Here is a 22,669-nt window from a genome sequence, read left to right as displayed (position 1 = left end):
TCCAAGCGTATTAACCAAGAAATAAAATGCTTGCATGGGTAAACGGGTGAATAATCTTTTCTCTAACAGCGTCATCGCTGAGCGGGAACAAAGACTCAATTTATAGCCTTGCCATGAACCAGATGGGAACAGTAATTGTTTCTGGATCGACTGAAAAGGTAAGTGACAGTGATAGCTATTCCAGATTGGTTCAAGTAATTGAGAAGAGGAAACCTTTGTTATGCAGGTGATCTACTATCAGATGTTTTAGGTGACTTTTAACATCATAAACTAGCAAGTAGATCCTGAGCATGTTATATTATGGCTCATGAAAGGTGGACAAGGGTGATGTACTGCGGTGTTTAAGAGTATTACAGTAGTTTGTAACGCCAACAGAAAATTAGACATGTTTAGACAATAGGTGCAGGAGTAGGCCATTTGGCTCTTCGAGCCAGCACCGCCATTCAATGTTATCATGGCTGATCATCCCCAATCAGTACCCCATTCCTGCCTTCTCCCTATATCCCCTGACTCCGCTATTTTTAAGAGCCCTATCTAGCTCTCTCTTGAAAGCATCCAGAGAACCTGCCTCCACCGCCCTCTGAGGCAGAGAATTCCACAGACTCACTACTCTCTGTGAGAAAAAGTGTTTCCTTGTCTCCGTTCTAAATGGCTTACTCCTTATTCTTAAACTGTGGCCCCTGGTTCTGGACTCCCCCAACATCGGGAACATGTTTCCTGCCTCTAGCGTGTCCAAGCCCTTAACAATCTTATATGTTTCATTGAGATCCCCTCTCATCCATCTAAACTCCAGAGTGTACAAGCCCAGCCACTCCATTCTCTCAGCATATGACAGTCCCGCCATCCCGGGAATTAAACTTGTAAATCACGCTGCACTCCCTCAATAGCAAGAATGTCCTTCCTCAAATTAGGGGACCAAAACTGCACACAATACTCCAGGTGTGGTCTCACTAGGGTTCTGTACAACTGCAGAAGGACCTCTTTGCTCCTATATTCGATTCCCCTTGTTATAAAGGCCAACATGCCATTCGCTTTCTTCACTGCCTGCTGTACCTGCATGCTTACTTTCAAAGGCTGATGTACAAGGACCCCCAGATCCCGTTGTACTTCCCCTTTTCCCAACTTGACGCCATTTAGATAGTAATCTGCCTTCCTGTTTTTGCTACCAAAGTGGATAACCTTACATTTATCCGCATTAAACTTCATCTGCCATGCATCTGCCCACACCTCCAACCTGTCCAAGTCACCCTGCATTCTCATAGCATCATCCTCACAATTCACACTGCCACCCAGCTTTGTATCATCTTTGTGTTTAGAGGGATATGGGGTAAACGCAGGTAGGTGGGACTAGTGTAGATGGGACATGTTGCTCGGTGTGGACAAGTTGGGCCGAGGGGCCTGTTTCCATGTTGTATGACTCTATGACTGTTATAGCTGGATGTAATAATATTTTTTTCATATATGTGAGTCTAAAACAGTAATTCACACACTATAATTTCAAGTTTTAATGCAATATTTGAATGTTAGACTGGTGGTTTTGTAGACTGCAGATGAATTGTTTGACAAATGAACAAGATCAGGTTTTTCAGATTTATTTAACCTACCATTCTGATTCTAAGCATCTTCTACCTTTTTGACAACTTTAATTTAAGTGAATACTTACGTTTATGGCATTAAACAGGAATTGGAAAAATATATCAGAAAGAAGATCTTAATTATTTAACAGTAGGTTGCCTTTAATCCCAAAATACCTAAACTAATTTTGAAGTGTTGGTTTCTGATGTCCTTCACAGGTTCTGAGAGTGTGGGATCCCAGGACGTGTGCAAAACTGATGAAACTTAAAGGACACACAGATAATGTCAAAGCGTTACTATTGAACAGAGATGGCACACAGGTAGTTTCCACTTTTGTTTTGGTTTTGCAATTCATTTTTCATTTATCAACTTTGCTCCCTTTCAAGTCCGAAGTTTGTTTATTTAAGATCTCCTTCAAAAAGTTCAGCACAAAGATGTTGGCTGAGACGACAATAGAAATACAACTTCTGCCTGTTCTCTTGTTTTTGGCTATCTTGCTTTCCTCTCATCCTCTCTCACTTCTTTTTTATTCTGTTTCTCCTTCTTCTTTCAAGCTCATTTTATTGCTCAAAACACAAAATGCCTAGAGGGAATTCCCTCACATCTATATTCATTCCTCTGGTTTACATTTCGCTCTTCTTCTATTCCTATCTCACACTTGTTCATCTTGTCATCTCTGGCCTTTATCCATCATCCGCCAATCCAACACCCCCCCCACCAGTATCCCATCTATCATTTGCCCCACCTTTACGTTTCCACCACCACCTCCACGTTTCAGCCAGCTTTCTCCCCCCCCCCCCCCACTACAATCAGTCTGAAGAAGGATCCCGACCCAAAATGTCATCTATCCCTTTTTTCCAGAGACTCAACTGCCTGACCTACTGAGTTACTCCAGGACGATGTTTGGTTCAGGATTCCAGCATACAATTCTTTGTGTCTTCATTTTCTCACAAACTGGCTTTCTCCCATGCAGCTTGCTGGCTTGTTTTCCCCCTTTTCCCCTTTCTTTAGTCATACAGCATGGAAACAGGCCCTTCAGCTCAGTTTGCTCATGCCAACCAAAGTGCCCCATCTACACTAGTCTCACCTTCCCATGTTTGGCCCATATCCCTCTAAGCCTTTCCTATCCATATACCTGTCCATTTAATATTTTAGTATTATCCAAGAGTTACAATGGAGTTGCTTTATTGTTGAATCTCAATTATGTAATACAAAATGAGCTTGATTGTCAGAACTTCAGAGTTAGTGGATATTTTATTCCACCAAGGCATCTATTTAATGGCCGATGCCAACAAAAGACCCAATGTTTCAATATTATCAAGTTAACTCACAGTGATAGAAATAAATTGTGGTTAGGGCAGGATACTGATGAAGATATCTTGGCATTGGAGGAAGTGCAGTATGGAAACAACAGTATGGAACATGCTCCAAAGGTTAAATTATGCAGTGGGTAGTTTTTATTACATGACATTTAGATGGAAATTTGGTTTGTTTTTGAGATATTAAGGAAATAGTTGTCGTGGAGAAATTATTTCCATGGTTCGGGAGCCTCGAACTGGAAGCATTGTCATTAAATCTGAGCCAGGCTTTGAGTGAGAAGTTGAGAAGTAGATCCACAAACATCCTGGTAGAAATTTGGAGATAGAACGAACTGCAGCCACGGGAATCTTGAGTAAACCACAAAGAACAGGAGTAACTCCGTGGGTCAGGCCGGATCTGTGGAGGGAATGGGTAGGTGACGTTTTGGATCTTCAGACTGATTGTAGTTGGGGGGGGGGGGGGGGGGCGGAGGAGAGGAGAGGAGAGAGAGCCGGAAAAGAGACGTGGGGGGACAGACCAAAGCCTGGCAAGTGGATACAGGTGACGGGGTGGGGGGGGGGGGGGGTGATGATTGACAGATGAGGGGAGTAATTGAAAAGGCTAGAGATGAAAAGAAGACAAAAGGATATCAGATAAGGAGAGAAGAATAGTGAAATGTAAGGTGAGTAAGTGAAGAAGCGCAGGTTGACGGCATAGATAAGGCGGAGGATAGAGTTGCGAAACACCATGACAATTGAACCACTTTGCTTGACAATTAAAGAGTAATTGAAATAAGAAAAATATGAGTCTCTCTTCAACTTATGGCAATTGATGTAAGCTCGCATTTAAGTATAAAATTGATAACCTTTCTACGATCTACAAGGTGCAGGTAAGGACCATGTCTAAATGCTTGCAGCTTCATCATCTCTAATTAAGCTTGACACCATTCAGGAATGGTTGATTGCTACACTCTGTCCCACTCTAAAAGATTTATTCCCTGTGCCACAGTTTTTGTAGTGTGAATCCATCTTTAAAACACACTGCAGTTAGTTACCTAAACTATTCTGACATCATCAAAACCAAGGAACTGATTGTGGACTTTGGAAGAGGAAGAACGAGGATGTACAAACCTGTATTCATCGACAAGACGGTAGAGGAGGGAGAGTCAAAAGCCTCAAATTCCAAAACTTATCCTGGACTCAGCATATTAGAGTCAGTACATTGATGCAATCATAAAGAAAGGCCATCAACGCCGCTACTCCTTTGAAGATCCTGATTCACCTCAAAAGGGCGTTGTCGTCTTTATCCGAAAAGTGTTCATGGTTAAGAAGTTTCTCATCAGTAAAGTTGGTGCAGTTAATATTTTCTCCCATTTCTTTTCCCTTAGTGTTTGTCTGGTAGTTCTGATGGAACTATCCGCCTGTGGTCTTTGGGTCAACAGAGATGTATAGCGACGTATCGTGTTCACGACGAAGGAGTTTGGGCATTGCAGGTCAATGAAGCCTTTACGCACGTCTACTCAGGAGGACGAGACCGAAAAATCTACTGCACGGACCTGCGGAATCCAGACATTAGAGTTCTAATCTGTGAGGAGAAAGCACCGGTTCTAAAGGTACTTGAGTATAACATGTGTATGAGTTGTTCATCATTGCATTAAAGATAGATGAACAGCAGAGAAAATAACAACAAAAAGACAAAGCGCTGGAGTAGATTAAGTACCTTGTGTAGAAGTATCCTGACCAAAATGTTGCCCATCCATGTTTTCCAGTGATGCTGCCTGTGAGGGAGGTTGATTAACAGATGAGATAAAGAGAAACAAAATGCTAGAGTAATTCAACCAGTCATGCAGCATCTCGAGATCATGGATAGGTGACATTTCGGATGGGAAATCTCAAAACATCATCCACCTATCCATGGTCTCCATAGATGTTGCCTTACTCCAGCACTTTGCGTCTTTTTTTTGGAAACCAGTATCTGCAGTTCCTTGTATCTCCGTGAAAATAACAATCTGGCTGCTGATAGTGGGGGGAGATTTAAAAAAAAAAAAAATGTGAATTGATGAACTGCAAATCAGGTGAATTTGTGTCGGTTTAAAATAGCTCTTGAATCCATTTCAGTGTTATGCCATCAGCTTTGTTTGCGTAGGGTCTGATGTCCTGAAATATAAAACCTTGCATCGTGGGAGACCTAAACATTTGATGAATTCTTGATATCTTTAACAATACCTTTTCTTGTCCTCAAGCCATATGACATGTAACAGGAGATAACTTAAGTTGAGGATTTAAAATTTCTTCGTGGTTTTAATTTCAATATGAATACGTAATGTGTCAGCTCTGCAAAACTTTGATGGATTTTATTGCACTGCAGGGATTTAGTAAACATGTGCCTCCTTTATTAATTTATTTGTTTTACTTTGCAGATGGAGCTAGATAGATCAGCTGACCCAGCCCCAGCTATTTGGGTATCCACTACAAAATCATCTGTGAATAAATGGGTAAATATGTCAATGTTTATACAGGCTCTAGCGTACGTATTGCTGGTGCCCAATCTCTTTGTCAGTCAAACACACATTTCGCTGAAAACCTACACTTAGTCCGCCTTGGCCTACACGATCTCAGTTGCCATACATTTTAACTCCCCTTCACATTTCCATACTGATCTTTCTGTCCTGGGCCTCCTCCACTATCTGAGTGAAGCCATATGCAAATTGGAGGAACAGCGACAGGCTCCGTACAGACAGCACCCGGAATCAGGATCGAACCCGGGTCTCTTGCACTGTAAGGCAGCAACAATAAAACTGCACCACTGTGGCTGCCGTCCATGTATTGTGAAAAAGGCATGTCCTAAGTAAATTACTTTCTTGCTTTAAGGGGACCAATAACATGATTTTTGAGTGCAGTACCACATGCAGTCACATATCTTCATTATTTCACAGTCCTTTATTCCAAATTATGAGCTAGTTGATAAACTGATGATTTAATCTATTTCTCATTCCTTGAAGCGCAGGAGGATGAGGGGTGATCTTATAGAGGTGTACACAATCATGGGAGGAATAGATCAGGTAGATGCACAGAGTCTGTTGCCCAGAGTAGGAGAATTGAGAACCAGAGGACATAGGTTTAAGGTGAGGGGGAAAAGATTTAATAGGAACCTGACGGATAACCTTTACACACAAAGGGTTGTGGGTGCATGGAACGAGCTGCCGGAGGAAGTAGTTCAGGCAGGTACTATCGCAACGTTTAAGAAACATTTAGACAGGTAATGAATAGGACAGCTATAGAGGGATATGGGACAAACCCAGACATGTGGGACGCGTAGATGAGACACGTTGGTCAGTGTGGGCAAGTTGGTTTGTATTTTGTGCAATTAAAGTTTAAATGAACTGTTAAAGTCAATTTCCCCTTTCGAGTCTCTTTTTCCCATCTGAGTCCTTCCCATTTTATTGAAAAAGGTACATCAGGAGCAGTTAAACAAGCTGCAGGAAGATGAAATGCCACTGTAGTGGAAAATTATGCTGATTTCCACTTTTACTTTCTGCCCATTTTATAATTTTTTTTAGTTGCCACAACTTAACTTATCTGGCAGTTCTGAAAAGGAGGGTGAAATTTGCACTTGCCTCAATATGCTGTGGGATTTTAATAATTTTCATGGGTGTATAGATTCAAATTGTCTAAAAAGTCCAAATGGAACAATGTAAGGAAGAACTAAAGATAGACACAAAGTGCTGGAGTAACTCAGCATGTCAGGCAGCATATATGGAGAAAAAGGATGGGTGATGTTACGGGTCGGGACCCTTCTTCAGACTGAAAGTAGGAGGTGGTGGGGGTGGGGGGTAGGTGAAGAACTGGAGGCGAGAAAATACCAGGACAAATCGGGGCCAGTCACGAATGATCTCAGGCAGGGCAGTGCCTGATAGGTCCATTGGTGCCTCGGGAAGATATGATCTCAAGAGAAACAATGTGGAGAACTGCGGAACTGGTAAAACCACTAGGGTGAAGGAAGGGGACAAGGAGGGATTGGTGAGGAGAGGGGAGTGTAATATAAAGATACTTAAAATTAGAGAATTTGATGTTCATACTGCTGGGTTGTAAGTTACCCAGGCAAAATATGAGGTGCTGTTCCTCCAATATGTGTGTGGCCTCACTCTGGTAATGGAGGAGGCCCAGGACAGAACGGTCAGCGTGGGAATGGGAAGATGAAATGATTGGCAATGGGGAGATCCCGTAGGTCTAGTCGGTCCAAATAACTAGTCAGATTCAAGAGGAAGTGATAAAAAGCATGCTGAAACTAATACTTGTGGAATACAGTTCCTACAATTTTAATCTTTTTGGGATCATTGAAACTTATGGGAGAGGGTGGGGGTAGTATTTGGCTCATTGTGTCTATCCTTGCTCTTTGAAAAAGCAGTCATTGCTGTGGGTGTATCTGAAATCCTGTTCATTCCTTGCCAATAACTGCCTTAAATTATTTATGGAATCAGCTTTCACTATTTTTTAAGGAGAGTATTCCAGATTTGACAACCTATTTCTCCCTTTCTCCACTAAAAAGCTTTTTATGAATAATGTTAAACTTTTGGAAATTGACTGAATTGACTAGAAAGTATAGGTTTCATATATTTACTCTATCCAAAAGCTCCAGCGTCTTAAAGTCACCTCTGACCCTGTTAGTTCCAGGAACAATGCTAACTGTTCCTGTTTCTCCATGTAGCTGATTATCTTTATCCCTACTCTTCCATCATCTTTGCCTAAATGTGATACCCGACATTATGCAATATGCTCTGAATGAGCATTTATACCACCTCAATCTATCCTGCGCTTCTATTCATAAACTTTGTGTCTTTTTAATCACTATTAGTTTTATACAAATGATATAGGGTGCCTGATTATTGGTCAAATTTATTTCCAATAATTTGTTTCATGTATGCAGTATAGACACTTTATACAGAATAGGCACTGTATGCAGTCTACTGTATACAATATAGGCACTATACTGTATACACTATAGGTACTATATACAGTATACAATATAGGCACTGTATACAGCATGCTGCATGCAGTATAGACAGTATACAGTATGGTGTATACTGTTTAGGCACTATGCAGAATAGGCAATCCCACCCCAGATTTATGGAAGCTAAGTGGATTTATGTTTTACGTGATGAGTTGCTGCCGCAGCCTGGTGACCTGCAATACAATAAAGAGCAGCCGGTGTAAGTTTATTTAAAAGATTAACATTTTGTGACTAATTCTCTCAGGGCCTAGGAGGTCTGCAGTTTCTCTTCTTTCTCCTCCAACAATCTCCTTAAACTTCCTGCTGAAATTAGCAACTACAACTAATCGACAGATTACCAGTTTATTTTTATTTTACTACAGTAAGGCTAATGGAAGGCACTTGTTTTTCCACCCCATCACCCACCCCCTAAAAAATACTTGTATTGAGTGAATATGTTGATATTTCACACTGTCTAGTTTTATAATTAAACTTGCAGACTTGAACATGGCCTTTTCATGTGCTCTGCTTGATGGAAGTGGCACTTTTGATGGGCATGGTGAACAAAACAGTCATCATTTCATGGAACCGTAGGCTGAGAATGCTGGGGAATGTTATTTGAACACGTGCCTATGCTTGTTCTGGAACAGCTATTCAATTATTTTTACCCCTCCAAATACAAATTGAGAGTGGGAGCAGGCCATTCGGCTGTCTGAGCCAGCTCCGCCGTTTAATCAGATCATGCCTAATCTGGTTGTAGCCCTATCTCTGCATTCCTGCTTTCCATGGTAACCGTTCACACTAGTTTGCTGTTTTATACAATAGTAAAACTGTAAAAGCATCAGGATATGGAAAACTATTTGAACATGGGACAGTACAAGAACAGGCCCTTCAGCCCACAATGTCCATGTCTGCACATGATACATATCTCTCCCATCCCTGCCTGGCCATGTGTCTATCCAAAAGCTTAATAAATACCACTATCGTATATCTCCTATGCCACTCTTGACAACTCACTCCAACTCTTGACAACTCATTCCAGGTATCCTCCAGCCTCTGTGCAAAGAAAAACGTGACCCGCACATCTACTTTAAAAATGTGTCCTTTCAACTCTTATTTTCTTTCCTGAGCTTTGATAGTAAAATGCTTGAGTAGGGTGCTTATGAGTTAACCAAAGTTTTCATAATTTGTTTTGCAGTCCATGAAGGGGATTCACAATTTCAGGGCATCTGGAGATTATGACAATGACTGCAGTGCCCCCTTAATTCCACTTTGCACACAGCCAGAACAAGTCATCAAAGGTAAGTGTCATTAACCATTTTGTGTGTTTCTTTGAAGGGGCAAGATACACGTTGTGTGGGACTATTTGTAAAAGGATGCAGGTCAGATCAATATTCTGCAGTAAATCTCAGCTCTTCATTCTGAGTTGGTCCTTTGAAGCATTGCTCAGAGTTTGGTTGGGTAAAGCCTGTGGACTCTATAGACTTTAGGGGTTCAGCGTGGAAACAGGTCCTTCGGCCCACCGGGTTTGCACTGACCAGGGATCACCCCGTACACTAGCACTATCCTACACACTAAGGACAATTGAAATAAAAAGTTGCAATCTTTACTGAAGCCAATTTAGCTACAAACCTGTATGTCTTTGGAGTGTGGGAGGAACCCGGAGCACCCAGAGAAAACTGACGCAGTCACGGAGAAGGTACAAAATCCGTACAGATAACACCCCTAGTCAGGATCGAGCCCGGGTCTCTGGCACTGTGAGGCACCAACTCTACCACTGCCCCACCGTTCTGCTCGATAGACCAACCTTGTTTTCAGCAACCCAGTTGGACAGGCAGCATCTGTGGAGGGAAATAGACAGACAATGTTTTGGCTTGGCTGATCACCCTATCAGTCCCAATCTGAAATGTCATCTGTCATCCCCTCCACATAACCTGCTGAGTTCCTGCGGCACTTAGATTTTAGCTCAAGATTTCAGCAACTGCATTGTCTCCAACTCTATTGTCATTGAGTTACCCAAAAGCTGCCAAGATAGTTTCCAACTCCTTGTGCTTTTGCTATCAATAGGTTTAATAAAAATAAACTTCTCAGGCGGTCAAGTATCAAAATATGCAGATTTAAAATGATTGACATAAAATCCAGAGAAAGGATTGAGCAATTATAATCTATAATACATTGCCTAATTACATGGTGGATGCATATATTCAATTGTGACTTTCAGGATGGAATTGAATAAATAGTGGGGAGGGGGAAGTCACGGGATGAAGGGAAAAGAACAGCAGAATAGGACTAGTCAGATTTTTCTACAAAGAATTATGAAGCTATACAACATAGAAACAAACCCTTCTGACCATGCCGACCAAGTTGCCCCTTCAAATCTTTCTTATACATATACATATCCAAGTGTAGTTTAAATATCGGAATTATACCTGCCTCTTCTACATCCTCTTGCAGCTCGTTCCATATACACACCACTCTCTGTGTGAAATAGTTGCCCCTCAGGTCCCATTCAAATCTTTCCCCTTTCACTTTAAACCTACACCCTCTAATGTTAGACTCCTCTACCCTATGGATGGAGTATGGCTATTTCTGTTACCTTTTGTTTATTTCCTGTGAGTACGAAAGGACCTGTTACAATAATGGAGTTAAATAATGATCCATAAGGTTAAATCTAGAATTGCTGCCACATGGTGTATGACATGGGGCAATTTGTGATCCAAGTATTTGTGGTGGCTGGCATCTGCTTTTTGGGACTCCATTTACAGGCTGCCTCCCTCTGGGTTGATGCCCACGCTGTGGTTCAGTTTATCACACTATTTATGCATGATTTGATGCTATATCGCCAGAGAACAATTACATTGTTGTGCATTTATTGAAAGGGTGCGCATTAAATATCTGATAACACTACAACTTTGATTCTTAGTTTCAGTTTAGTTTAGAGATACAGCAAGGAAACACACCCTTTGGCCCACTGACTCCATGCCGACCAGCAACTCTGTGCACTAGCACTATCCTACAGATTAGGGTTAATTTACAATCTTTAACGAAGCCTTTGGAATGTGGTAGGAAACAGGAGCATGGATGTAGAGATGTTTCCACTAGTGGGAGAGTCTAGGACCAGAGGCCATAGAATAAAAGGATGTACCTTTAGAAAGGAGGTGGAATTTCTTTAGTCAGAGATGGTGAATCTGTAGATGTCATTGCCATAGATCGATGTGGAAGCCAAGACATTGAGTATTACTTCTCCAAAACAATTGTTTAACTGGTATTATGTGATCCACTGTCACAGTAGCGATGGAAGAAATACGTATACATGTGCACAACCTTTTATCCGAAAGCCTTGGGACCAGACACTTTTTGTAATTCGGAATTTTTCGGCTTTAGGAATGGAAGATTTTTAGCGTAGATTTTAACGGCTGGCTCAGTGGTAGAGTGCTCGGCTCATATCCGCAAGATCGCGAGTTTGCACCTCGATCCCGGCAGTTACTCGATCGCGAGTTTGAGTCTTCAATGTAGTTTTTTCTTGCAGAATAGGAGAGAATAGGGAGGGTTAGGCTGGGATCATTCTCTGTGAGATGATCTTAATGCGGGAGATAAGTGTAGGAGAGGTGTACTGACTGTGTGGGCAGAACTTTGGAAGTGATTGCCCACCATTCTCAAAAGCCGCTGTGTCTCCCTGTCCCTCCAACTCCAGAGGAATCCGCTCCCCGATGGGCCGCTACAGCGACAAGTGGCAGTTCGCCCACAGCCCGAGCTGCACCACCCCAAGAACAAGACGTACCTTGCACACCATCAGCTTCTGCCCCTACGGGGAGCGTGTTCCTCTGGAGTTGGAGCGCGGCTGGGCTGGAGTTGCTGATCTGGGATCTCCGTGCTTGCAGTGGGCCTGGGGGGTCGGTGTCCCGATGGGGGCGCAGCTCGGGCTGTGGGCGAACTGCCACTTGTCGCCGTAGCGGCCCATCGGGGAGCGGCTTCTGGTGGTCCTGACGTCTCTCAGCTCCTGTCCAGGGGGGTGGCCGGAGACGTCAGGACCAACAGGAACCCGCTCCCCGATGGGCCGCTACAGCGACAAGTGGCAGTTCGCCCACAGCCCGAGCTGCGCCCCCTCATCCGCAACCCGGGTTCCTCTGGAGTTGGAGCGGGGCTGGGCTAGAGTTGCTGCTGGCTGTGGGTCTCTGGGATCTCCGTGCTTGCGGTCGGTGTCCCGTTGGTCCTGACGTCTCCGGCCACTCCCCTGGACAGGAGTTGAGAGTGGGAACTGTACCGCCCTTGCCCCCTCCCTCTGCAACTGCAAACAACCCCACTCTCCTGCAAGGGCGGTACAGTTCCCAGTCTCAGCTCCTGTACAGGGGGGTGGCCGGAGACGTCACAGCCCGAGCTGCGCCCCCTCATCCGCAACCCCAAGAACAAGACATACCTTGCACACCATCAGCTTCTGTCCCTACGGGGAGCGTGTTCCTCTGGAGTTGGAACGGGGCTGGGCTGCTGCTGGCTGTGGGTCTCTGGGATCTCCGTGCTTGCAGTGGGCCTGGGGGTCGGTGTCCCGTTGGTCCTGACGTCTCCGGTGACTGCCACTGACCTGCTGGCATCGCCGACGTGAAGACAGTGCAAAGCCCCCGCGCCGGTGCAATGGGCGGGGAGCTGGAGAGGGGAGGGAAGGGGTCACACACATGGCTGGGAAGCAGAGGGGTGTAGGTGGGGTGAAACTGAAGGGAGCGACAATCTGCTGCTGCCTGCCCGCTGTTAAAAAGTTCCCACGCAAGACTCACGAAACACTGTGTATCGTGAGTCTACCGTGGGAACTTTTTAACTCAGCGGGCAGGCAGCAGCAGATTGTCAATTATTAACCCTTCCGCGCAATCTACCCTCACCTTCTCTTTTATGAATGGGGATTTAGTTCCCCTTTCTTCGAGGACCGACCGGAGGTTCAGCTGTCACCTCTGCGGGCCGCCCTCGGTGAACGCCTTCAAGGACCTTTCTTCAAGGACCGAAAAAATGTCCGCTATTCGGAGCTTTTCGTTATTTGGAATTTCGGATAAAAGGTTGTGCACCTGTAGTAATTTCCTCGACTGGATAGCACGCGACAAAAAGTTTTCACTACGCCTTGGCACTTGTGACAATAATAAACTAAACTAAGAAGCATTGTCCTTAAGAATTTAACTTGAATTCAACTCACTAGGTTTGGCAGGATTGATAATCGATGTTTAAGGGTGGCACAGTAACGCAGCGGTAGAGATCCTGGGTTGGATCCTGACTACTGATGTTGTCTGTACGGATGTTGTACGTTCTCCCTGTGACCGCGTAGGATTTCTCTGGATGCTACGGTTTCCTCTCATACTCCAAAGACATACCGGTTTGTAAGTTTATTGGCTTTGTAAAATTGTAAATTGTCCCAAGAGTGTAGGATTGTGTTAGTGTACGGGGTGGTCGCTGGTTGGCGCGAACTCCGTGGGACGAGGGGTCTGTTTCAGTGCTGTATCTCAAAAGTCTAAAGTGTCGGTTTCACTTCACTTTCCAAATCAATAAAACAAAACCACATTCCTATTGTTAAACATTAGAAGCCATCAATGTACATATTGTTAGAATGTCTTTTGTTTCTCGAGACTTGAACAAAGGCGATCCTACCTTCAGACAAAACTTTTAAAGTGGAGCAGGCAGCCCGAGGAAGTCTGCACTGCTGCCAACTATCAGACCATTATGGTGCCACAAGGACTGACCTCACTTGGTGCCAGCTCTCTGTAAACCGCTCGGTGTTCTCTATGTCGGCGTTGGCAAAACAGCCTTCTTGAAATGTATCCTGAGGAGCCTCTGGCTGCCTCTGAAGGCTGGCTCTGGCTTGTCAATTGCTTCTGTCCGACGGTTAGAACATAGAACAGTGCAGCACAGTGGCAAAAGAAAATGACACAAAGTGCTGGGGTAACTCAATGGGTGAGGCAGCATCTCTGGAGAACATGGATAGCTGATGTTTCGGGTTAGGACCCTTCTTCAGACTGTGGCACATCTGGTAGAGCTGCTGCCTTACACCAGAGACCTGGGTTCCATCCTGACCTCGAGTGCTGACTGTGTGGAGTTTGCACATTCTTTCTGTGACCGTATTGGTGTGGGTATATTCTGGGTTCACCGGTTTCATCCCACATCCCAAAGACGTACAGGTTTGGAGGTTAATTGGCCTCTAAATTTCCCCTAGGGATGTGAAAGTGTGATAACATAAAAATAGTGTGAACAGGGGATAGATGGTCGGCATGGAGCCTACTGTATCTCTAAAAAAATTTAATAAAAGAACATATGCATCGGCCCAAGATGTCCATGCCAAACATGATGCCAATTCCCTGCTGCCTGCATGTGATCTTAAACATCAGCGAGACCAAAAACAGACTGGGCAATCGTTTCGCAGAACACCTTCGCTCAGCCCGCCTGAACCTACAGTGCCTTCCATAATGATTGGGACAAAGACCCGTCATTTATTTATGTGCCTCTTCAGCTTATGCTTGTTTTGGGGGCTGGTCCCCTTCAGTTTTCTCTTCAGCATATAAAAGGCATGCTCAATTGGGTTCAGATCGGGTGATTGACGGCCACTCACGAATTGACCATTTTTTAGCTTTGAAAAACTCCTTTGTTGCTTCATCAGTATGTTTGGGATCATTGACCTGCTGTAGAATGAACCTCTGGCCAATGAGTTTTGAGGCATTTGTTTGAACTTGAGCAGATAGGATGTGTCTATACACTTCAGAATTCATTATGCTACTACCATCAACAGTTGTATGATTAATGAAGATAAGTGAGCCAGTACCTTCAGCAGCCATACATGCCCAGGCCATAACACCCCCACCACTGTGCTTCACAGATGATGTGGTATGCTTTGGATCTTGGGCAGTTCCTTCTCTCCTCCATACTTTGCTTTTGCCATCTCTCTGATATAAGTTAATCTTCGTCTCATCTGTCCACAAGACCTTTTTCTAGAACTGTGATTGCTATTATAAGTATTTATTGGCAAACTATAACCTGGCCATCCTATTTTTGTGGCTAACCAGTCGTTTGCATCTTGCAGTGTAGCCTCTGTATTTCTGTTCACGAAGTCGTCTGCAGACAGTGGTCATTGACAAATCCACACCTGACTCCTGAAGAGTGTTTCTGATCTGTCGGACAGGTGTTTGGGGATTTTTCTTTATTGTATGGAGAATTCTTCTGGCATCAGCTGTGGAGGTCTTCCTTGGCCTGCCAGTCCCTTTGCGATTAGTAAGTTCACCAGTGCTCTCTTTCTTCTTAATGATGTTCCAAACAGTTGATTTTGGTAAGCCTAAGGTTTGGCTGATGTCTCTAACACTTTTATTCTTGATTCTCAGTCTCATAATTTGACTTTCATTGGCACAACTTTGGTCCTCATGTTGATAAACAGCAATAAAAGTTTCCAAAGGTGATGGAAAGATTAGAGGAAAGACTAGGTGCTGAGAGTTCTCTTATACCTGTATTAAGGAGGCAATTAAACATACCTGAGCAATTACAAACACCTGTGAAGCCATGTGTCCCAAACATTATGGTGCCCTGAAATGGGGGGACTATGTATAAACACAGCTGTAATTTCTACATGGTGAAACCAAAATGTATAAAAATGGCCTTTATTAAAATCTGACAATGTGCACTTTAACCACATGTGATTTTTTTCTATTACAAATCTCAAATTGTGGAGTATAGAGGCAAATAAATAAATGATGGGTCTTTGTCCCAAACATTATGGAGGGCACTGTACCTGATCTCCCGATTGCTGGACACTTTAATTCTCCTTCCCATTCCTACACAGACCTTTCTGTCCTATGTCTCGTCCATTGGCAGAGTGAGGCTAAAGGCAAATTGAAGGAACAGCATCTCATATTTTGCTTGGGCTGCTTACAGCCCAGTGATATGAATATTGATTTCTCTCACTTCAGGTAGCCGTGGCAATCCCTCTCTATCCCACCCCCACCCAAGTCGCACTAGCTTCTCATTTTCACCCTACAAACAGCTAACAATGGCCTGTTTGCTCTATGATCGTTACTTTTTTGCATATCTTTCATTCATTGTTCTTTATCTCTCCACATCACCGTCTATATCTCTTGTTTCCCTTATCTCTAACCAGTCTGAAGAAGGGTCGCAACCCGAAACGTCACACTTCTCTCCAGAAATGCTGCCTGGCCCGCTGAGTTACTCCAGCTTTATGTCTTTCTGCATGTAATCCTTACCGCCCATTCCCTGTATGTGTCTGTCTAAAAGCCTCTTCAACACTATCATATCTACTTCCACCATCACCCTTGACAACGGGTTCCAGGCACCGGCCACTCAGTTTGCCCCAAGCAAATTGAGTACCAGGTTGGCCAGTGAAAACATTAGCCTCCTACTCCTGGACTCAAACCCTTCAGTGGCTTGTGTAACATAATACGTGCTGGCCTAACTCACTACTCATTGAACTGGACGATTCATAGATTACTTCATACCCCCATAAGCCATTCCCAATTTTCCCAATCTTACATTCTTATGAAGAGAATACTGACAAAAGTTTGGACATTTTGATAGTTAATTGCATTGTTTTAAGGATAAAAAGCTGAGAAATCAATAAAAATGTGGGTTGTCTGTTTTACTTTGCTTCCTCGGTGAGGGCAGTCTCTGTACACAGAAACAATTTCCTGTAAACCAGAACATTCATCCTTATGGGTATCATGGGATGACCGCATGCCTGAGGTGCATTCAGCCATGGCATATCGCCCTGGAACTTGTAAGCTCACCATTTTCTGCTGTAGAGGAAAGACTGGAATTCCAGATATAGAAAATATGTGCAGGAGTAGGCCATTCGGCCCTTTGAACCAGCACCACCATTCAATATGATCTTGGTTGCTCATCCAGAATCTCCATATCCCTTGATTCCGTTAGCCCTAAGAGTTATATCTAACTCTCTCTTGAATGCATCCAGTCAATTGGCCTCCACTGACTTTTGTGGCAGAGAATTCCAGATTCACAACTCTCTGGCTGAAAATGTTTTTCCTCATCTCTGTCCTAAATGGCCTACCCCTTATTCTTAAACTGTGATCCCTGGTTCTGAACCCCCCAACATCGGGAACATTTTTCCTGCATCTAGCCTGTCTAATCCTTTAAGAATTGTATATGTTTCTACAAGATCCCCTCGCATCCTTCCAAATTCCAATGAATAATATCTAATTGTCAGGGTTATCTGTTAGTTTGATCTAACAGAGGCAATGATGTATATATTGTCTATCAGCTGAAAGGCCATCAGTGTCTTGGCCAGCTAATTTATTTCATTATTAACTTGTAATCTCCATGTAAATTTCTTTTGAAAGGAGAGCTATGTCGTCTGCAAAGTCAAGATCATCTAGCTGCTCCCACATTGTCCACTGAATTCGATTTCTTTTCCCTTCAGTTGTTTCCATCATGATCCAGTCAATTGCCAGGAGGAACAGGAATGGTGACAATAGATATCCCTGCTTGACGCCCGTCCTGACACTAAAGCTCTGAGAGACCTGGCCTGCATGCACCACTTTGCATGAGGTTCCATTATACGAGTTCTTGATTTAGTGTATGACCTTGGTGGGAATTCCATAGTGGTCCATTAGTGTTGTCCTGCCTTAGCTGTCAAACGCTTTCTCAAAGTCGATGAAGTTGATGTACAGGGATGTGTTCCATTCAATAGACTGCTCAATGATGATGCGTAATGAGCTATGTGGTCTGTGCAAATTGCTATGTGATCTGTGCATGAGCGATCCTTCCTGAATCCTGCTTGCTGGTCCCGTAGCCTCTTGTTTACAGCTTCCTGAAGACGGTTGAGTATGACCCGGTTGAAAATTTTACTGGGTACAGAAAGTAGGGTGATCCCTCGGTAGTTGTCACATTTTCTTAGGTCACCTTTTTTTGGCAGTTTCACGATGTATCCCTCCTCTGCCCATTCTGTGGGTGTCTTTTCCTCGTCCCAAATTCCCCCCAAAAAGCCACAGAGCATGTCTGTTGGAGTCTTTGTCTACTTTCAGGGCTTCAGGTGGAATATTGTCAGGGCCAGCAGCCTTGCCAGTTTTCTGTAGCTTGATTGCAGCCTTTATTTCTGTTGGTCTGTCACACTTAATTTGTAGTGATATCCTGGCTTTGGGAATGTGTGTCTGTACAGCCGGTGTCATCAGATCATGTCACAAAATATCAAATACACCACATGTGCATCTGTGATAAGTTCAGAAGGTCCATGGAAGATGTCAGAGCAAGAAGAGGAGCAGACACAGCCTCAGACCACCACCTCCTGGTAGGGAAGGTGGCCTGTTTAAGACTTCTTCAAAATGTTCTACCCATCTGTCGAGCTGCGCCTCCTGGGTTGAAAGCAGTTGACCGTTCTTGTCTGTAATTGGTTTATTACTATGCAGATATGTCCCGGACAATTTTCTTGTGATGGTGTATAACTCCCACATGTTCCTTTGAATCACCGCAATGTCTCTCCACCTGTGTTCTCTTGTCCCTACTGATGTTCTTTCGCACTTCTTTGTGCCATCTGTTGTACTCCTTTTGGGCTAAAGCCTTTTCAGCTCTTCTTGAGTTGCTCATTTTCTCCTTTAACTTTCTCCTCTGTTGGATTGTGTTGAGGGTTTCTGGTGTTATCCACTCTTTCTGTTTTTGGGTCCTTCTCCCTAGGGCCTCCTTACAAGTTGAGCTCCTTCGCTGTAGCTCTGTGTTTTCCCTTGAGAGGGTATCCTTGAACTTCTTCACCACGAGTACTACTGAGGTATTCAATGTTGTACTTAGCTCTTTGGCTTTTGGCCTGGTGGTGTCTCTTCAGCCTTAGCTTGAATTTCCCTACCAGGAGGTGGTGGTCTGAGGCTGCGTCTCCTCCTCTTCTTGCTCTGACATCTTCCATGGACCTTCTGAACTTTTTACAGATGCAGATGTGGTCAATTTGATATTTTGTGACATGATCTGATGACACCCAAGTTGTTTTGTAGATTGTTTTATGAGGGAATACACTTCCCCCGATCACTAGGTTATTGTTCACACAGGACCCAGCAAACATCTCGCCATTTTCATTCATTTTCCCCACTCCATGCTTTCCCATTACTGCCTCATATCCACACCAGTGCGGATTAATTGGCCTGAACTAATCCTATTATTTAACTACTGGTGGTCCCTCACACTCCTCTACCAGATTTGTTTAAGAGGAATAAGTGAGTTTGGTATTTTAACTGCGCGTGCCCAGGTCATAGGTCACTCGAGATAAACGTTCTCGGCAGCTGAGCTGCTGCGTGCTTACAGACCTGCGTTTCATCCGTAGTCAGGATCGAACCCGGGTCTCCGCCGCTGCAAGCGCTGTTGAATTGCTACTGGAGTTAGCAACACTATTTCTCTCTTCTCCACTGGTCCATGCAGAAATCTCAGTAGTGACAATCTAATGTGCACAAACTGCATGTGACAAAAACGTGCGTGAGAGGAACACTTTCTCAGCATTAATATCGGAGTGACATAATGTAGAACAAGTGAGATCGGCGTGGACTTGGGCCGAAGGGCCTGTTTCTGTGCTGTGTCCCTAAACCAAATTAATCTAACTAGGTAAAGGTAAGTCATCGGAGGATGCCGGGAGGGTGGACATGGGAACAGGTGGGGTTGAAGGGAGTGTAGTGGCCATTTGTGGCCTACAGGGAGGAAGGAAAGTTGTCTGGGACCAAATTCTGGGAGCAAAGAAAACTAAGGGGCTTAGGTGAGAGGGGAACATTTTAATTAGAACCTGATGTTCAACGTTTTTCACACAGTGGGTGGTGGGGAAGTTACTTAGGCAGGTATAATAGCAACATTTGGAAGACATTTGGACATGTGCATGGATAGGAACTCTCTCTCTCTCTCTCCACCCCCTCCCCCGCCTCCTCCCCCCTCGCTCTCTCACCACCTCTCTCTTTCTCTCTACCTCCTATTCCCCACTGTCCCAACAGATGAATCACAGTCCGGTCCTCCTCAGCCTGGGTGTATGGGTTCCATTCTCACTCGGGCCGCCCTCCCGGGTTGCAGAGGTTTATTATACAAGGGTGAACCACGCACCCCTCTCCTGCTTAACCCCAGGAAGCAGATTTGTGAGCGGAGTCTCACTACCATCCCTGTCCGGGGGAGGCCGGAGATGTCCGGGGAGACCCTGGACTGATGGGACACCGGCCCGGAGCAGTGGCTTACAGCCAGCGCGGAGAAGAAACACTAACTGCAGCTCAACTCTGCTCCAACTCCCGAGGAACCCGTTCCTCGCCTTATCCAGTGGCTGTCGGTTAAACCCCCGTCGGTGCTGGAGAAAGCCGAGCACCAGTCATCAACTGGAATATACACAAAATGCTGCAGTAACTCAACAGGTCAGGCAACATCTCTGTGAAAAAGGGTCTAGACCCAAAATGTCACCTATTCCTTTTCTCCAAAGATGCTGCCCGTCCCACCGAGTTACTCCAGCACGTTATGTCTACCTTCGGGGTAAAGCAGCATCTGCAGCTCCTTCCTCCAGGGTAATTAACGGGGTATCGATTACCCTATCAAATATAGAGAGAGAGAGAGCGTTTTTATACAGCCAGTGAGCGCTTCATTCGCTTTTTCTTTATCACAAATTACCTTTGACAAATCCCATCATTCCTTGCGTTTTTCGGAATACCGAACTCGCTTATTATAATAAAAAATTTCTCTATCCTCCAGGGGGCGCAAGTATCATCCAGTGCCATATATTGAACGATAAGAGGCACATTGTAACCAAAGATACCAACAACATTGTGGCATTCTGGGATGTCCTGAAGGTAAGCACACATTCACCATTCGCATCTATTGTTTAAAATCTACTACCCTAAACATGGGAACTGATTATAAATAAACTTCCCTTCTTGCCCATCATTATCAAAGTACTAAACGTGGTGAGGCTGCATTCTGAGTATTGTGTTCAGTTTGGGCCGCCCTGCTATAGGAGGGATATTGTTATGCTGGAAAGAGCACAGAGAAGATTTATGAGCATATTGGCAGGACTTGAGGGCCTGAGCTATACAGGGAGAGTTTAAAAACTAGTAACTACAGCTGCTGGTTTACAAAAGAAGACAGAGTGCTGGAGTAACGCAAGACCCTTCCAACAGCCTGAAGGAGGGTCCCAACCCGAAACATCATCTTTCCATGTTCTCCAGAGATGCTGCCTGACCCACTGAGTTACTCCAGCACTTTGTGTCTTCTTTTGTGTGGACATTTTTTTTTAAACCAGCCATCTGCTGTTCGTTGTTTCTACACTTTGACTGCTCCACTTCGAAACCTCGTCAAGGCATGTCTATTTTGAAGTTCTCCTCTCTCTGACGGTGTGAGACTTTCTCTCACTGCTTCCCCTCCAATTCGTGCTTCGGCCTGAAGAAGGGTCCTGACCCAAAATCACCCATCTATGTGCTCCAGAGATGCCGTCTGACCTGCTGAGTTACTCCAGCACTTTGTGTCCTTTTTGTAAAGCAGCATCTGCAATTCCTTGTTTCTTGATTTGGATAGGCACTACTTGATTTGCCTTGATAAAACTATATCACAGATAGTTTAGGATCCTTTGACTACTCATGCTTTTTCAAACATTCACTTGGATGTGAATTGCTACAGTTTTTTGGTGTACTGGGTGAAGGATTTTTAGAAGTAAATAGCTGCTTGAAGGAGTGTTAATTGGCCTGTTGAAGGAGGGTATTGAGAAAAGTTAATTGAATATAAATTAAAACTTTTTCGCAAAATCGTTTAAGTTTAGGTGAAAACTTTTGGCTTCACACCTTCCAAACTCGTTAAGGTAGTTGAAATTAAACGATGAGACTGCTTTTGCAATTCAAGAGATCTTTTAAATTTAGACTTTACAGATACAGCGTTGAAATAGACCCTTCAGCCCACCGAGTACGCACTGATCAGCGATCACCCCATATCACCTCTATCCTACACACTAGGGACAATTTACAGAAGTCGATTGATCTACAAACTTGCAGGTCTTTAGGATATGGGAGGAAACCGGAGAATCCGGACAAAACCCATACAGTCACAGGGAGAACATACAAACTCTACATACAACATCCATTGTCAGGATCAAACCTGGGTCTTTGGCACTGTGAGGTAGCAGCTCTAACACTGCGTTACTGTGCCGCCCTTAAACTTATCAATTATCAATCCTGCCAAACCTAGTGAGTTGAATTCAAGTTAAATTCATACGGACAATTCTTCTTGGTATAGTTTAGTTTATTATTGTCACAAGTGCCGAGGTAGAGTGAAAAACTCTACTGCTGCACCACTGTGCTGCCCAAAATTGCTTTTGCAATTTGAGCACAGGTGGACAATAGTCAATAGGTGCAGGAGTAGGCCATTCGGCCCTTCGAGCCAGCACCACCATTCAATGTGATCGTGGCTGATCATCCCCAATCAGTACCCCATTCCTGCCTTCTCCCCATATCCCCTGACTCCGCTATCTTTAAGAGCTCTATCTAGCTCTCTCTTGAAAGCATCCAGAGAACCGGCCTCTACCGCCCTCTGAGAGAGAATTCCACACTCACAACTCTCTATGTGAAAAAGTGTTGTGAGTCTGTGGAATACTCTGGTTTCAGGAAGGCAGGTTTATGTATGTTCTAATTCAAGAGAATCTTTCAAATTGATGAGGGCCAGGATGGCAAATGTTGTCGATGTGGACTTTAGCAAGGCCTTTGATGAAGTCCTACATAGTAGGCTGATCCGGACATCGTACTATCCAGGATGAGTTTGCCAGCTGGATACAAAATCAGTTGTGGTATATGGAACAAGCTGTCAGAGGAGCCAGTAGAGGACAGTACAATTACAT

At 44.1% G+C, this 22,669-nt stretch overlaps 1 protein-coding gene across 1 annotated transcript in view; it reads left to right on the top strand.

Annotated features, from left to right (window-relative positions):
• Positions 1 to 22,669, top strand: part of wdr48 (WD repeat domain 48) — a 97,319-nt gene that overhangs the window by 36,482 nt on the left and 38,168 nt on the right. Inside the window, exons 6-11 of the mRNA XM_033043746.1 lie at positions 70 to 158; positions 1,794 to 1,895; positions 4,262 to 4,486; positions 5,294 to 5,368; positions 9,062 to 9,164; positions 20,542 to 20,639. Of these exons, the coding sequence (XP_032899637.1) occupies positions 70 to 158; positions 1,794 to 1,895; positions 4,262 to 4,486; positions 5,294 to 5,368; positions 9,062 to 9,164; positions 20,542 to 20,639 (692 nt within the window). The remainder of the gene's footprint in view (positions 1 to 69; positions 159 to 1,793; positions 1,896 to 4,261; positions 4,487 to 5,293; positions 5,369 to 9,061; positions 9,165 to 20,541; positions 20,640 to 22,669) is intronic.

The sequence above is a fragment of the Amblyraja radiata genome, chromosome 2 (assembly GCF_010909765.2).
Source record: "Amblyraja radiata isolate CabotCenter1 chromosome 2, sAmbRad1.1.pri, whole genome shotgun sequence".
In the NCBI taxonomy this organism is placed as follows: domain Eukaryota; kingdom Metazoa; phylum Chordata; class Chondrichthyes; order Rajiformes; family Rajidae; genus Amblyraja; species Amblyraja radiata.
Note: the sequence above shows the minus strand (reverse complement) of the source record. Positions and strands in the feature narration are given on the sequence as shown.